A 17,452-nucleotide genomic window follows, 5' to 3' on the forward strand; every position below is an offset into this window, starting at 1 on the left:
GGTTAGCAAAGCAAATGGACTGTGGCTTAGACGGCACCCACCCCTTGATGGCAAGTTTCCATCGTGAGCCAAAAAAGAAAAAAAAAAAAAAGCTCAGAACGAAAACTTGCCCTCCAAATCTCACTCCACTGAAAAAGTGGGCCCTTTGAAAAATGTGTGTGCTTCTTCTTTTGTGTGTACATGCTCATGCGTGTACAGATGAACATGGTGGGGGACACATATGCATGCATGTGAATGTGGAAGCCAAAGGACAACCTTAGCTGACATTCCTCAGGAAAACCATCCACCATGTTGCTGCCTGTTCTGAGACAAAGTCACGGGCCTGAAATTCACCAGGCTGGCTGGCTAGCCTCAGACATCTGCCTGGTTCTCTGCTTCCCTAGTGCTGGGGTTACATGTGCATACATCACACCTGGGGGTCAAACTCAGGTCCTCATTCCTGCAAGGCAAGCATTTTCCTGAGCCATTTCCACAATGCTAAAGTGCATTCTTCTGTTAAAATTTTCAATATTTACCAATGGGCCTCAAAACATTAAAAATAACCCCTTTAAGGGCTGGAGACGTAGCCCAGTGGTAGGGCATGTGATTAGCATGTGCAAGGCCCTGGGTTCAGACCCTATCACCAAATAAATAACATTAAACATTTCTGAAGATTGGGTTCTATGTCTGAGAGAACGCAGAGACTGTCAATGGGTGCAGGATCCTTTGAGGTTAGGAGAATGGTCTGATGCCGACTGTAGTGAAGTTACTGGGTGCTTCAGATGGATGAATTAGAATATGGTACCTAAACTGTACCTTACACCAGCTGTTCTGGAAAAGAACAAAGTGTGCATGTGTGTGTGTGAGAGAGAGAGAGCGAGCCAGGGGTGGGGGGTGATTCAGTCTAGAGGTGCTTGCCATGAAAGAATGAGGACCCAAGTTCAGTTCTCAGAGCACATGAAAACAGTTGGGCATGGCAGCACACATGCAGAATCTCAGTGCTGGGAGGCAGATGTGCGAGGCAAGGTGGAAAGTACTCTAGGAATGACGCCTGAGGCTGCCCTCTGGCCTCCACATACATGTGCATCCGCTCACACACATGTGCATGTGCACCCACCCACACTCACACCCCACCCACAGAATAAACCTGAGTTGATGGGGTGGCTTAATGTGTAAAAGTGTTTGCAGCACACACTTGATGGCCTGAGTATGATTTGGTGGCATGGATGTGCCAGCACTCACACATGTACACATCTCTGTCTCTCTGTCTCTCTGTCTCTCTCTGTCTCTCTCTCTCTCACACACACACACACAAAACTGCAGCCATAGCCTCCCAGGAGAGAAACCCAAGCAGTGTGGTTTTGAATGGAAGCTTTGCAATAGACCCTTTCCTAGACAACGTAGAACAATCACCAGAGCCTGGAGCCAGGAAGAGAAAGTAAAGGAGTTTCATCCATCCACAGCCAGCTAGACCCTGAAACCAGAAGGCTTAACTGCAGCCTTTGGCCAGTACCTGGCAGCCATACAGTGGCCCTCCTGCATGGCAGAGTGGGGACCCTCTGTGTTTCCTCCCCTCTGCTTGGGAATGCCACCATCTGGTGTCACTGGGACAAAGGGCCTGGGGCTGTCCAGTGTAGTCTTCCGGGAGGATGTGGCTCAGCCCCACTTGAGGGGTAGAGGGGCTTCCCCAAGACTGGAGGGCTGTTGAGGAAGCACCAGGAATCATGGAATGTGGCCCAAGAGCCTCACCAGCCCAGACGGTATTCCCACCAGGAACCCCTTGGCATTGTGAGTTTCAGGCCACTCACAGATACCCATGAAGAAAGTTTCCAAACCAGAGGGCTAGGACTGGACAAGCCCCTGCTCCAGCTCCCATGACTCAGAATGGACACTATGGCTGTGGCCACCACCGCCACCATGGTGCATGGAGCATGTGCTGTGGACCTGTGAGGACTGTTGCCCAACCTAGAGATGGGCAGCCCGAGGTCTAAGGACCAAGGACTCTGAAGGGATGTGGTAGGCATCTCATTCGCCCATGCAGAAAGCAGGCACACAGTGTGGAGGTGGGGGGCTTCTGTGCGATGGTCATGGGCTGTGGGGCCTTCCAGGACCAGCTACAGGAAGGGCAGCTAATGGCTGTGGTGATGCGTTAAGAGCTGAAAATATAATCAGAGTGAACCAGGCACTCTGTGAACAAGAACAAACAGGTCACCCCTCCCCCCGTAGAAGAAACAGTACACAGAGCTGTGCTCTGCCTGCTTTTCAAAGCCTGGGCAGAGATGAGAATGCATGGGTTATGCAAAGAGACATGGTTCCAATTTCAATCAGGCACCTACTAGGACCCATGGAAGCCCCTCCCACTTCAGTACTTCTGGCCAAGAGCTACAGGCTTGCTCCCTGCTCCATCTATAGCCCAAGTGTCCACTGCTGTTCCACTGAGCGTGGGTACCTGTCCTGTTGGCTGGAGCCTCTGGCCACTTATGCTCATCTCAGGAGGCTGTGGTGGCTACTGATTTAATTGTTTATATGAATGACAGATAAGGTGGGGCTGAATGTGCAGCAAGACACCAGGAAGTCAAACACACAATTTCCAGGAGCAGAAGGTTGAGGACCTGGAAGAGCCCACATGCCAACTTCTGTATTTCTAAGAGGAATATCTTCCTAGTGGCCTAGTCAGCTGCACAGTCCCAGAGCCCCAAACCTGAGACTCCTGTGGTACTGAGAAAAATCTGACTCAACTGATGCTTCAAAAGCACCGTGCGAACTGGGGAGATGGCTTAAGAAAGTACTTGCCGTGCAAATATGAGGACCAGACTTTGGATCCCCAGGACCCAGTAAATGCCAAGTGGACGCAGCAATCTGCCTGTAATTCCACCCTTGGAAGACAGAGACGGGTTCCCCAAGCAAGCTGGCTAGCAAGACTAGCCACATCAGTGAGCTCTGAGTTTGATTGAGAAACCTGCCTCAACAAGTAAGGAGGAAGCTATTGAGGGTGCTGCTTCCTGACACCAATCTCAGACATCCACGGGCACATGCACCCCTGCAATGTACCCCCACTTGCACATGCCCCCACACACGCACCCATGCACACATTCATATGCACAAATGGGAAATAAAAAAGGCAAGTGTTGTTTGCCCTACCTATGACTTAAAGGATCAAGTCACACCCAGAGGGGACTCCAGTTCAATGATGGTGCTCACCCCCATGGTACCTGCGGCTGGCCTAAAAGCAGCTGGCAGTGAGAATACTCATGGGAAGAATCTAGAATGTTCTGAGTGGAAGTAGACGTTGGGTTTATTCTTTGTATTAACCAGTTCTCACAAGAGGAGCCATGAAACCTCAATGCCTTGTCCTTGTCCCCAGGGGAAGGACAACTGACATCTCTCCAAATGATGCACGTGCTCTTGGTCCCTGTTCCCCAAACTCTCAGCACATGCTGTCCTCGTGAGGCCAGGATTTCTGAGAGAGGCACTAGAACACTTCTTAATGGTGAGGCCCTCTCTGAAGGAGTCCCGGCAGGGCAGGGTGACAAGTCTTCCCAGAGCACTGCTTGAATGTGGGAGAATGAGAAGCCATCATTGTGGTGAGGCAGCCAGCGCACCAGCAGGAGAGGCTGATACTCACTGAGAACTGGCCAGGAATGGAGAGAGGCAGGTGGGGCTCGACAGCTACAAGCTAAACGCCAGGCCTGCTGGCGGCAGGGAACTGACTCTCCCAGGAGCCCCTGCGAGGCCGGAGCCCCTGCGAGGCCGGAGCCCCTGCGAAGTGGGGGCCTCTGCGAGGTCTGACCCTGCTGACAGCTCCATCTCGGACATCTGGCCTCCTGAACTGTGACAGAATATCTCTGTTGTTTTAAATGCCTGGTTCAGGGTAATTTGTTCCGACAGCCCCAGGAAATGAGTATAGCATCCTTCTTCCTCCACCAGGCACCAGGCCTTAACCCTGCTCCACCCACTTGACTCCTGGCGAGGTCCTCACCCCCCTCCCCCCCCCCGTTGCCAAGGCAGCTGTCAGCATTCTTGACCTGTCATTACTTTGTCTTTCTTGAAACTCGTTCTTCCCTTGGCACACAGTACCATCTCTTGGGACCCTCTGGACTCATGGCCTGCTTCTCCTGGGCCGCCTCCTCCTAACAGAGTCCAGTGTCAGCCCTCAAGCCTGGCTCTCCATCCCTCTGGGTACTCTCATCCAGGGTCATGGTGCATTTGTTGTTGTTTTAAGTGTGCTGGGGATTGAACTCAGGACCTTACACAAGCTTGCTACCCTTAAGCAACACCCCTAACCCAAGAACCACTGCTTTTAATGCCATCTACACACGGACGAACTCCCCTGCTAGTCCCTGTGTCTCAAACTCCAGGTTTGTAGGTCCAGCTGGATTAACTTCCACCCACGTGTTCCTCCGACAGCATTCCCATCTTTCTGACTGCAGCCTTATCCTTCAACCTGCTCAGGCCAAACACCTGGAGTCACATCCTTGACATGCCTTCTCATTTCTTAGACACAATCTACTGAGGTGTGCATTCTAGAATATGGCGGCCTCTATAGCTCTTGCCCCAAGCCCAGCTATCTCTTACCCCGACAGCTGTCATGGCAGCCACTTGTGCTATCATCAGTCAAGGGATCCTTGTAAGGCATGAGTCGCCCCTCAACAATGCTCTGAGGTGTCAGTGTAAGCAGGTGATGGATGGCTCGAACACATGCCAACTCTTCCTACTCTACCCTGGCAGTAGGGCTAATGATAACATGCCACCCTTAGATGTCATGCTCAGCATCCCAGGAAATAGCCACATCTGTGTTCCTATCTGCATCTTCCAAAGTCAACCACACACAGCCAGGGCTATGGGAAATGAGAGGCCAAGGGTCTTGGCATTGCCTGGCACTCAGTTAAGCTGGAGAGAGCCCGGAGTGTTTATCACTGACCAAGAAGTAACTTGATGTGACATTCTGAGTCTATCTGGATCTTAGCTGCCATGACAGATGTCTGGGTGAGGTCAGTTTCCAACAGCTTATTCACATCCTCACACTCCCACCCAATCTCTTTAGACTTTTCCAGTAGGGCTGGAGTTCTGGATTGAAGGAAAAAGAAAAGGCATTCATCTCTCTCTGCTTCCTGACTATGGATGGAATATGACTAGCTGTCTCATACCTTCCCCACATGATGGACGTAGCCCTCAGACTGTGAGCCAAAGCAACCCTTCCTCCCTCCTTCCCTCCCTCCCTTCCTTCCTTCACTTGTCATGTAGTTTATCTCTCCACCTGATGCAGAGCTAAGCAGAGTACCATCTGTTCACCGGACACGTGTCTAGGCCTCTAAGATGCCACTGATGAAAATGCCATGTGAGCTATACACAGCTTGCCAAGGGCAAACACACCCCAGGCCCCTCTGCACTGCTATGGATCTGTATGCTGTATGGGAGATGGGATACAAGGAACCCATGCAAAATCTGGCAGGCCTGTTCCCAAATGACATGGCTAGGTAAATCTCATGGAGCCCAGATCTGGTGTCTGGGAGACAACAGTAGCCCCAACAATCCTCCCATCTGTCAGTCTGCAATGAAGGAGCATAAACCTCCTTGGGGCATTACTGACCACTCCTCTGCAGGGTGGAGGGAGGCAGGCCCAGAGCTAGGGTTCCCTTAGAACTTAAACCAGGACACTTGCATCCAGGAGTCCCAATCTCCACCCATCCCTGCAAATTTGGTTGTGGACTTACGCCACTTATTTCTGTAACAGACCTGCAGAACTTGCTCTGCTAGTTCCTTGGTCCAGGCCTGAGATGTCTTCCTCAGGGAGGCTCCGTGCTGCTGGCCGCAGGAATATATCAGAAGAACTAACTCACTGCTTATGGCAAAGTCACTACCTGGAGGAATCAGGGAATTCCTCCAGAGAAAGCCAAATTCCAAGGAGTTTTTGGTGTTACTTGGCTTGTTATATATCAGCTGTCTTCTGTTATGAAAATCTTGTGTGCCTTCATAGTTTTCCCAATTGACTTTTCCCTAAGAAGGGCTAACAGTGTGGACTGATCACTCTCTGGACATACACATTCCAGGTGTTTGGAGAGCAGCCTCAGGAAAGGCTTTCTCTGGAATCAGATATCTCCCTTAGCCACTTTCAAAGGACTACAGGAAACACTGCCCAGGTGGGCTCCCAACTTCTGAAGATAACAGTGATAAAGCCCACATGCGAGTGTCCTGACTTAAATTCCACAAGGAGACACCGCCCAGGTGGGTGCCCAACTTTCAAGGACTAACAGTGATAGCAACCCATATACAAGTCTCCTGACTTAAGGTAAATTCCACAAGGGGACACCACCTAGGTCAGGTGGACATTAATAGCTTTACACAATTTAGCTTGGACCCTCCCTTTTTTTTTTTTTTTTTTTATGGTTTTTCGAGACAGGGTTTCTCCATGTAGCTTTGCAGCACCTTTTCCTGGAACTCACTTGGTAGTCCAGGCTGGCCTCAAACTCACAGAGATCTGCCTGGCTCTGCCTCCCCAGTGCTGGGATTAAAGGCATGGCACCACTACCGCCTGGACTCGGACCCTCCCTTTTTTATACCGGGACTTCCAGTGCAGAGGACGGAAAAGAGAAAAGAGAATGGAAGAACTAGATGGGTAAGAACTTGAGAGGAACAAACTGAGATGGGGAAGAACTAGACTGAAGGGCTAGAAGAGAGTCCTAGAGGGACGAGATGGGCGATGAGGAAGAGCCAGATGAGGAAAAAACAGATGAGAAGGAGAGATGGGAGAGGAGCTGATAGGGGAAAGAACTAGATGCATGAGAACCTAGGAATTAAGATAGAACCTAGAGGGGACAGTAGATAAATATAGAGAGAAACCAGGCAAAAAAGAAGCTAGACATGAGAGCAGAATAGAAGCTGTGTAGAGAGAGAACCGACACAGAATAATAAAGTGTATGAACTAAGGAGTTTCATGTACATAGATTCATTTCTTTTCATCAAAGATTATCAGCTAGTTGTAGATTCTTCCCGGACCCTGGGAGGGGACTATTGAGGGGCTGGACCCCATAGTCCCTGACAGCTCCCTTCTAGGGGCACAGTCAGTCACATGTGCCAGGAGTGCCATACCATTTGTGTTGGGCTACACAGGGATGGAGCAGGCAGGGACTCTGCAACTGCAGATGCCTCCACCCAACAATGGGTTCCTCGTCATCGTCCAGGCAAAGCCTGGATGGAACATGGACAGGAAAAGGAGGAGACTTCTGGAAAACTCAGGAGTTACCTCATGTATCTGCCTACTCTCACATTCCAGTGTCTTCCCAAGACTGATTTGAGAGAGGGGTGAGGCAGACTTAGGGATCCTGCAGGGTCAGAGGCGATAGGATAGTCCAGGTCTGTCTCCGACATCAGTGAGAGCCATACCTATGACTATGGGGCTAGGATTTGGAGTGCCAGTGTTATAAACAGCTATGGGTGGTTGGGGCTTTCTGGTTCATCTCCTTCTGGAGGTGGAACACGCAGGCCACCGGAGACACCCCTGTAGGAAATGAACTACCAGAGAAGGGGCCTGGCATGAGGTGCACGGTTTTGGAGCACAGCTCCCATTTTCACTCTTGCAGGGCAGTCACGGGCCTGCACCTGCTACCAGCATAGTACTGCTGCTGCAGCAAGCCATTTCAGCACAGAGAACAGCCACACCCTTTCCCAAAGGACAGGCAGAGTCAGTGCTGACTCAGCAGAGTCGCCATTCCAAGACCAAGCAAATCTTTCTCAAGACTATAGTGCAAAGGAGTGTCATGCTCTAGGAGACGAAGACTCAGAATCTGGACAGAATTGACAAAGGTCCTTGACTTTCATTATCTAAGAAGCCAGGAGCATCCCCAAGGCTACAAAGCTCCACTTGGTGACATCGGCTACTGTGCTAGAATATGGTCAACTACAGCTAAAGGCTGGAAGCATGTCAATCAGAGAATAAAAAGAACTATTCATTCATTCATTCATTCATTCATTCATCTGCCACCCACCCACCCATCCATCCATCCATCCATCCATCCGCTATTCACGAAGCACTGCCAGGTATTCCAGCAGGCTCTAGACAGAATTTCTCATTTAGCCAGGTATAGGTCAAGAATAATGAGGTAGTTTGAATGAATTTGGCCTCCATAATTTGATAGAAAGTGGCACTATTCCAAGGTGTGGCTTTGTTGGAGGAAGTGTGTCACTGTGGGGGCGGGCTTTGAGGTCTCCTATGCTCAGGATACCGTTCATTGTCTCAGTTCTTCAAGATGTAGAACTCTCAGCTATCACTCCAGCACCACATCTGCCTGCACAGCACCATGCTCCCCACCATGATGATAATGGGCTGAACCTCTGAAACTGTAAGCTGCCACCCCAATTAAATGTTTCCTTTAAAAGAGTTGCTGTGGTCATGGTGTCTCTTCCCATCAATAGAAACCCTAACTAAGGCACACAGCCTATATGGATACAAACACTGGGCTATCTACTTAAAGACATTTTAAATCCAGGAACTCCACAAACTAGCCAGGACCCTAGGGATGCGGGGGACAACGCTGCTTTAGACAAAGCAGGGGACACTTACGATCAAGTCCGTTCAAGTAGCGCATGCGGATCTCACAGTGGCCCCAGACGGCGCTCACTACAGGATACAGTTTTTTACCCTTGAGTCCCCGAAAAGCCACTCCCATGTACTGTCCATCCACAATGAAACTCAGGGTCCCATCATCCATGTCCAGGGCCACAAGAAAGGAGTCAGGGACAATGAATGTCTCGTCTGGCTCCAGAAAGGCTGGGTATGTTTTACTTGGCTGGTTCTTGCCATCATGGTAGAGACGGTTGCGCCCCAAGTCCCAGCCCCAGGACTCGTGGTTATTCCCTACGAGGGTTGTGTACCCAACAGAGTGCAGAGGGGCATCCGCTGTTGCCACCCCCACCACAGCATGTGTGCCTCGTTGCCTCATAGCCCATGTGATCTGCCACACATGTAGTCCACGTGTGTACCCAATTTTGCCCCTTATAGCATCTGTGCTCTGGGCCACCGGATGCCGGTGAAAGATCAATTTGTCATCTTCCTTCACGAAGACATTGAGGGAACGGTCATTATTGTTCCAGGAGTGGAGCAGCTGGACATCATAGGACACGGGGGGCATGTCGAGCAGCAGGTCCAGCCGGGTGGGCTTGCAATAATCCAGACCCTGGAGCTCCTGCTTCAGAGGTCGGTATGTGGGGTCCCGCATGTCCACAGTCTTGATCCCTCCCGTGACCTTCTGACCCATGTTGACCTTTGGTTTCACCTTTTCACTGACTCCCAAGGCAAACTCATCAATCTTGGGGCCTTGATTCTAGATTTCTAATCAGGGCCAGACAGAATTCCTGAGGAAGGTTGCTAGGCGATCTCCGAAGGTTGTGAAGTATTCCGTATTGCCTAATGGATGGAAAGAAAAACAGGAGAGTGGGTGAGAGGGGTGCAGTAGCTGGGGAAAGATTAAAGAGGAACACAGAGCTGCACACACCAATAGGTCTCAGCAGCACGCAACCCTGGCACAGAATGAAATGTCCCCGTCCCTGTGGCTACAGTCACAAAGGTAAAGGGGCCATCCGCCCCATGGTCTGTGTAGAGAGGTAGAGGAGGGCTTGGGAACTGAGAACTGCCCTCAGTGTGCTGGGTCAGTCTGAGACATAGGAGATGCCATTTGGGCTTCTTGGGGGTGTCTTACAGTCAAAAGGCCAAGCTGGCTGCACAGACCCTGGAGGAAGCCTCAACTCAGTGACACCTAGGTCAGAATGAAGGGACCCACATCACTTTGCTTCCGTTTGCAGAATCCGAACCACAGCACAGGCAGATGGAGACACCGGGCCTAGCCAGCCCTCTTCTTCTTCAGCAGTCACCTCTGACAGTTATGACACCAAGTCGCCCTAGGGAGGAAATCTTGATCTAGATAGCAGCTCAACTCAGGAACTGCATGCACACGCAGCCAGGCTCTGAGGCCCAGAGGTCTGTACCCTACCTGGACTGGGGCCATCAACAAGGCTTTCCTCAAGGGCCCTGGATTCAGAAGGACATGGAAGGGGCAAGGCTCACCCACTAACCCACATGTAGTTCTGGGCTAACTTGCAGATAATCAACTGCTTTGTTAGAAGAAACCCTTCACAGAAGACAATGTTCCTCCTTGAGTCTTCCTGCTACAGCATGGTAGGAGGGAGGCCCAACCCCACACTGCCTCTTCCCTCTCTGGCTTCCCCATCTCCAGGATCTGATAAGGAAGATGGGGAAGTGGGACCAGAGAGGGAAGTCCTCACTACACCTGTCTACTTGATCTCCAGTGGTGACCAAGAGGAGACGGAGGAGGCTAAGAGTTGGGCTGACAACACCCCCCCACCTGTCCCTCCGTGCCCAGCTTTGGATCAGGGAAGACAGCAAAGCATCTGCACTCCGCATGAGCAGGTGTTCTCTGCCACCCAAACCTGGAAGGATGGCTGGAAAGATGGCTCAGCGGGTAAAGGGGCCTGCCTCACAAGCATGAGCCCGAGTTCAGATCCTCAGAACCCACATAAAACTGGCTGGGTGTGTGTGGCAGCCCACCGATGATCCCTGTGCACCTGGAGGTGGACATGGGCTCTCCAGAGCATGCTGGTTAGACAGACTAGCTAAACTAGAAAATTCAGTGAAAGGTCCTTCCCTCAACATGTATGATGGAGAGGTGAAATAGACACCCAGTGCCATCCTCCAGCCTACACACACACACACACACACACACACACACACACACACACACACACACACTACACATACATCTAAAAACCCACAAAAACCCTTCTGGACTCCAGAAGGGACTTTCAGCTCCCCACTTTGAAGACAGGCTCCTATGATCAACAGGATAATGAGGAAGGTAGCCTCCTGGCTACACAATCTAACAGAATGAGCATCAACGAAGATGGGTGGAGGCCACTGAGTGGGTTGCTGGGAAACAGGGTCATGCTCATGAAGGGAACATGAAGGAATCTAGTGTGAGAAGGCTGCAGAGTGCCAGCCTCAGGGACAGCTGGGGACTAGGAAGCAATGGTCTCCCCTTTAGTGAGCACAGCTCCAGGAGGTGGTACAACGTAATGGGACCAACGTAAGCTACTGTCCTCTTGGCTGGGAAAAGACCACCATGAAAATGATGTCTTCTGTGTGGAAAGGTCTTCTGGAGGTTCAGTCCCAGGGGAAGGATCTAGGTGGGAGCATGTGCCCAATGCCCTTATCCTTTGGTCAGCTCATACCTTCCTTCTCGGTACCAGAGAAAGCACATGGCATGCCCTCCACCCAGCCCCCAATCCCAAGGACACAGGCATCTCTACAGACAAGGTAGGTCTGTTGTGCCCAAATCTGCATAGTTCTGAAGTGTCCCACTGCAGCTGAGGACCGCGCTGGTTCTGCAAAGCCTTGTGGATACTGTGACCCTATTTCTGGATGTCTAGGTACAATAATCCTAGTTTCTCTTATCTTTCTTTGTGATACTGGGGATTAAACCTAAAGCTTTGTAGTTGAGCATGGGGGTGCACGCCTTTGATCCCAGCACTTGGGAAGCAAGGGCAGGTGGATCTCTGTGAGTTCGAGGCCAGCCTGGTCTACAAAACAAGTTCCAGGACAGCCAGGGCTAAACAGAGAAACCCTATCTCAAAAAAACAAAACAAAACAAACAACAACAAACCCTAAAGCTGTGTACATGCTAGGCAAGAACTCTACCACTAAACTCCCTCACTCGCCCTTTTAAAAACTTATTGTTTGGACCCAGGGCTTCACGTTGCTGGCTCAATCATTCATCTATGGTTTTGCTTCAAGCTCCTTGAGTTGCTACCCTGACTTCCCTCAGTGACAGAGCTGGAATAAACCTTTACTCACCTAAGTGGCTTCTGGTCAGAGTGTTTTATCACAGCAGGCAGAAATCAGACGAAACCACCAGAAACCAGCACATTTTCTGTGCAAAGGCTCCATGCTAATTGGGCTTTGTGGACCAGACTACAGATTCCACTTCACCGTCATAGCACAAAAGTACCCATGAATGCCGGGCGGTAGTGGCGCACACCTTTAATCCCAGCAGAGGCAGGCGGATCTCTGTGAGTTCAAGGCCAGTCTGGGCTACAGATTGAGTTCCAGGACAGGCTCCAGTGCTACACAGAGAAATCCTGTCTCGAAAAACCAAAGATAGATAGATAAATAAATAAATAAATAAATCACCCATGAAAGGCAAGCGAACTGATGTTCATGGCTGCATTCCAATAAAACTTTATGTATAAAAACAGGCCAGCCCACAGCCTGCCAGTCCTCAAGCTAGATTATGGCTCCCATTCTATCTCCACTGAACGAAGCTTTGTGAAGGCCAAAGCAAATATGACAATGGATCTCTTGGTAGCCTTAGAAAGAACAATAAAAAAAAAATGACCTGAGAGCAGAGCGTCCAGTATCTGTCCAGGACAGTCCCAAACACTCTTCTAGTTCTGAGATGTTACCAATGGCCTGCATAGGGTCTAGTGAATCCACTAACACCCACACTGTCCTGAGTTGGAGGAAGGTGAGAGCCTCAGGCACGGAATGGCTGTGAATGGTGGGTGTGGGAAGGAGGAGCTGGAGAGAGGGTTAGCACAAGTTAAAGTATCCACAGTATTGTGAAATGATTCTCTCATAAGGGCAGGCTAGAGGACATGGTCCAAGCCCTCTCTCGTACATGTGTCACCATCCCATCATCTGAGTCACCTTCTGAGTGCTCAGTAGCTATGGCAATCCTAGAGTCACTCTTGACTCATCTTTCCTGTGTGTCCAGGTTGTTGGCTGAAGATGACACTGTCCTATTGTCCATAGCTAGCCACCTCCTAGCCTATGTAAAGGTGCCAAGGCCATCCAGCTTCCCTCCCTTCATCCACTTTAAAATCGCCCGTGCAGGGAGCTAGAAAGACAGCTCAAAGGTTCAAAGTACATCCTCCTCTTGCAGAGGACCCAAGTTCCACTCCCAGAGCCCATGCCAGGTGTTCACACTGACTGTAGTGCCAGCTCCAGGAAACCTGGTACCTTTGGCCTCCATGGGGACTTGCATTCATGTGCACATTCCCCACCCCACACACATATACATATTTTTTTTTTTTTTTTTTGAGACAGGGTTTCTCTTGTGCAGCTTTGGAGCCTTTCCTGGAACTCACTCTGTAGCCCAGGCTGGTCTTGAACTCACAGAGATCTGCCTGCCTCTGCCTCCCGAGTGCTGGGATTAAAGGTGTGCGCCACCATTGCCCAGTTCACATACACATAATTTTTAAGAAAATCATTTTTAAAAACACTTCCATGCAGATGTACCCTTCCATTCTCACCTTAACCTGGGCTGTGGCCTGAAGGGTGTGTCCCCAGGCCTGTCTCCAAGGCTCCCAAACTCACTCAGGACGACTGTACCTTGTATATACCAACTACGATCCCCCCTTGGTTTTTCCAAGTTTCCTATTTGCTCATCTATAACATGAGTGTCATCTGTGTGTCACATGCTTTTCCGAAATTCAATGGAGACAATGTCCTAGAGAGGGCCTGGCACAACTGGCATATTCCTTTTGATGTTCTAGAATGTGCTCATTCACTGGACAAAGATCACTGTGAGCTGATCTTCCTGGTTACCACCCCTGGCTCAACAGATGAGCATGGCCTCTGGCCGTGACCCAGGCACTGAGATGCCATCCTACAGAAGACCAAGGTGAGGGGCTCTACTAAGCGGAGGTCAGCGAACTTGTTTTGTGAATGGTCAGATAGTAAGTATTTTAGGCTTTTCAGACAGTGTGTAAATAAATGGGTGTGTCTACATCCCAAAAAACTTTTAAGAAAACAGAGAGCTGGATTTAGCCCATGGCCACAGTTTGCCAACTGACCCCTCTTATAAAGCTGTGAAAAACTGCTGACCTGCTCCCCAAAATACCTGGACATGGAGCTCAGGATGGGGTGGGTGTGCCATCTATGGGTGCTGAGGGACAGGAACATGGGTGGGTCTGCACAGCGGTGGCTAACAACAGACAAGACAGGTTTCACTGAGCCGGAAGGAGTCCAGCAGTGGGGACTATTGGTAGGAAGTGGGGGACAGAACAGGTATTGGCGCTAGGTCTCCCCCGTTTCCTACTGTTATAGAAACAAAGCAGAGGCCCAGGCTTCATGGGGTCCAAAGGTTACCAAGGGAGCAGACGGCAAAGCTCTAAGTGGTGGGAGGACTCAGCCCTCATCCCTACCCAGGAGACGCTAAACCCAGGAGGGTGGGAAGTAGTGGGTTTGTGTTTCCCTGTAGGCTGAAACTAGACAGCGGAGAGCTGACAGGGCTGGACTGCCATCACCATGCTCCACCAGCCACAGCATCCATGGATGCCTGCATAGACAGGCATGTACACACATGGGCACCACTGAGTGTGGTGATGTCAGTGGTCAGTGAGGCTGAGGAGCAGGACGGAAGCTGGAAGCTGGTGGCTCCTACTGGGGTCCCTTAGCAGTTCTCATGCTCAGAATGTAAACTCTGGTATTCACTACCATGTCCCTCCACACAGCACCTGCTGGCCACCCTTCATGGCTAGTCAACCCCCAAACAAAGTCCTAATTAGCACCTCTCTTACCCTACCAAGGCTCCTGTCCTGGCCACCCCAAACAATGGACACATCCCACTGTGCTCAGTCCCCAGGACTGCACCCCCAGCTGTCATAAACTACAGTGTTGGTAATTCCCAAGGACCAGGGGCACTCCTCAGAGAGATGAGGAGGAGACATACAATGTCGTTACCCCCATCATAGCTCCCAGGAGGCAGGACAACTATCCCAGCCAAGAAATTGTGTACACAGATGTACATAAGTGCATATCTGTGTGTGTGTGAATGTGTGTGAGAGAGGTGGGGGGGAGCGCTCTAACTACAGATCTGGTACTCTTATTGGGCAGCAGGGAACATGCCAGTTCTTCCCCCAGCAATGTCTGTCTCCAGGTAAAATCAGATTAAAGGTCAACCAAGGACAGCAGGGAAAAATCACCATCAAAGGGAGGGCAGGCTGCTTATGAGAGAAAGCATACTCATTGCACAATAGACTGAGGCTCTGTGAGTCACAAAAGAGAGCCATCTTTCCTCCGGAGTCTGAGTTCTTGTTCTAGAGTCAAGACCAGGGGCAGGGGCTGTGTGATAGAAAAGCTACCTGGTTAATTACTCAGGAAATGCCATGTGAGCAGCTTCACAGGTCCCAGCTACGCCCCTCCTCCCCAATGCTACTTGCTCTCTCGTTAGGGATGTGGGGCTGAATTTAAGCACACTGAAGAGGAGGTTATGGGCCTGGGGTAGCCCCCAAGTCTATGTATGGGTGGGATGTCCTGGGGGACCTCAGTCTTTCCACAGTTCTGACCTTTCTGCTCCTCATACCCCGGCTCAACCCATGCTCCACTAGGCATAGTACTGGTCACAGCCTGGGAATGGTGGAGACTTTATCCCCAATATCAAAGCCAAGCACGTGCTGGGACCTTCCTCTCTGGCTGGAGGGTGGGGTGGGTAGAGACGCACAGAAGGGAACTGATACACAGAAGCAGAGTCAGGACCAAGGCAAGCAAGAACAAAGACATTTTCATGCTAGGTACTGGTCCTGTGAGTTGATCCTTAACTCTGACAGGCCACATCTGTCTGTCTGTCTGTCTGTCTGTCTGTCTCTCTCTCTCTCTCTCTCTCACACACACACACACACACACACACACACACACACACACAAACATGCACACTCATACTTGCCAGTTTATACACACAGAGGCCAGTTTACATGCACACACCTACACACACACACACACACACACACACACACCCCACCTGTCTGATTCTATACTTCTTTACATTAGCGTGAACCAGATCAGAGGTGCAGCAGCTGAGGGGTGGGGGTGGGGAGTCTGCATCCACTAGACCACACTAAACCTGTGGTTTTCACTTCTTCCGCCTTCCTCTAAGGAGAACTCCCACCCCTCCCCCACTTCTGCCACACAGAGTTGGGGTCATTGCTCAGTTCAGGTTCAGTGTGACAGGCAACACCGGTTAGAAGCAAAAGCTTTCAATCCAGCCTCCCCAGCAGCTGCCGTAAGATCAGGTGGCCCGGGACACCAGGAGCCCACCAAAAGTACCATCTGTAGTAGACTTTCCAATGCACGACTTGGCGCTAACGAGATATGAACTTCCAGAAGCCAAGGCTTCCCATGGGCAGCCTTCTGTTCTCTTAGTCAAGGGCCCCTTGTGTTATCCAAGACATCATGGAGGACAGAAGAGCTTGGCAGGAAATTATCAGCTGGTGTGATGAACGTCTGTCCCAAACAGGACAGCCTTCTCAGCAGGGGTTGTGTGGTGTGGCATGCCTCCAACCAGTTGTCTAATGCTCTTTGGGGAGTCTCATCTGTGAGACCCTTCCCCCCAAACCAGGCCTATACATAAGAGTCCTCAGACAGCCGGGAGGTGGTGGCGCACACCTTTAATCCCAACACTCTGGAGGCAGAGGCAGGTGGATCTCTGTGAGTTTGAGGCCAGCCTGGTCTAGAGTGAGATCCAGAAAAGGCTCCAAAGCTACACAAAGAAACTTTGTCTCAAAACAAAACAAAACAACAACAACAACAAAAAAAAAACAAAAACAAAAGTCCTCAGAGACATTTCACACAGCTTAAGGTCCATTTCACCCATACCAGGCAATGTGACAGGCTGAGCAGCCCTGGAAATGAGGCAGCTTGGGAGAGGCCACAAAAATGGACCATGAGGTTACTCCAAAGCAGACACACGTAGCGTGTGTGCCCATCTCCAAAAGAACAAATTTAAATAGTCTCTCCACGCATGGTGTTTGTTTGCGGGCATAGAGAAATACCCAGAAGAATAAACACCACATATTTTACAGTAGCCACCCTGGGGTGCAGTGCTAGGAAAGACAAGGCATGTTCATTTTAGGCACTTTGAGGTCCATGATTGACAGGACAGCAGAGTCAAGGCTAAGAACTGGTGAGGCTCTGGGGCCGTCCCAAAGAAAACTATTGTCTTTGCAATCGATTCTCCAGAGTGCAGCTTACAAAATTCACCTTACTCTGTCTACAGTCACTGCCCCAACACAACTCATTTATCCTACAACTCAGCCAGGTGGGCTCTACGCAAGTCCTGCCCCTGTCATGGGCCTCATATGGCTGTTTCATAAAATCCACGGCCGCTCTGGCCTCAACAGACCAACTCTAGAGAGGAGGAAGAGGAAGAAGAACAAGGAGAGGGACACCCAAGAGGACAACTTTCAGCACTTGGCTCCGTCAGGATTTCTGACCTTGCCAGCATTGACCAGGAACCCTATCATGTCCCTTCGGGGAATGGTACAACCCTTCAGACCTCACCTTTCCCTAAAGTGCTTTCGACACTTGGCTCAAGAGTGCCACCTCTACTCAAAAACGAGCCTCTCTGTAGGAGGCACTGCCAAGGTGACTGGGGGGTGGTGGTGGATGGGAGCGGACAGAGGAGGG

The 17,452-nt window shown here is 50.6% G+C and overlaps 1 protein-coding gene across 2 annotated transcripts in view; it reads right to left on the reverse strand.

The window, feature by feature from the left end:
* The window catches only part of Spsb1 (splA/ryanodine receptor domain and SOCS box containing 1), a 69,452-nt gene that overhangs the window by 8,055 nt on the left and 43,945 nt on the right, over positions 1-17,452 (reverse strand). For both annotated transcript variants that reach the window (XM_036177325.1, XM_036177326.1), the window contains exon 2: positions 8,540-9,382. In XM_036177325.1, the coding sequence (XP_036033218.1) occupies positions 8,540-9,233 (694 nt within the window). In that variant the 5' untranslated portion in view covers positions 9,234-9,382. The remainder of the gene's footprint in view (positions 1-8,539; positions 9,383-17,452) is intronic.

Source organism: Onychomys torridus, chromosome 2 (genome assembly GCF_903995425.1).
Source record: "Onychomys torridus chromosome 2, mOncTor1.1, whole genome shotgun sequence".
Lineage (NCBI taxonomy): Eukaryota > Metazoa > Chordata > Mammalia > Rodentia > Cricetidae > Onychomys > Onychomys torridus.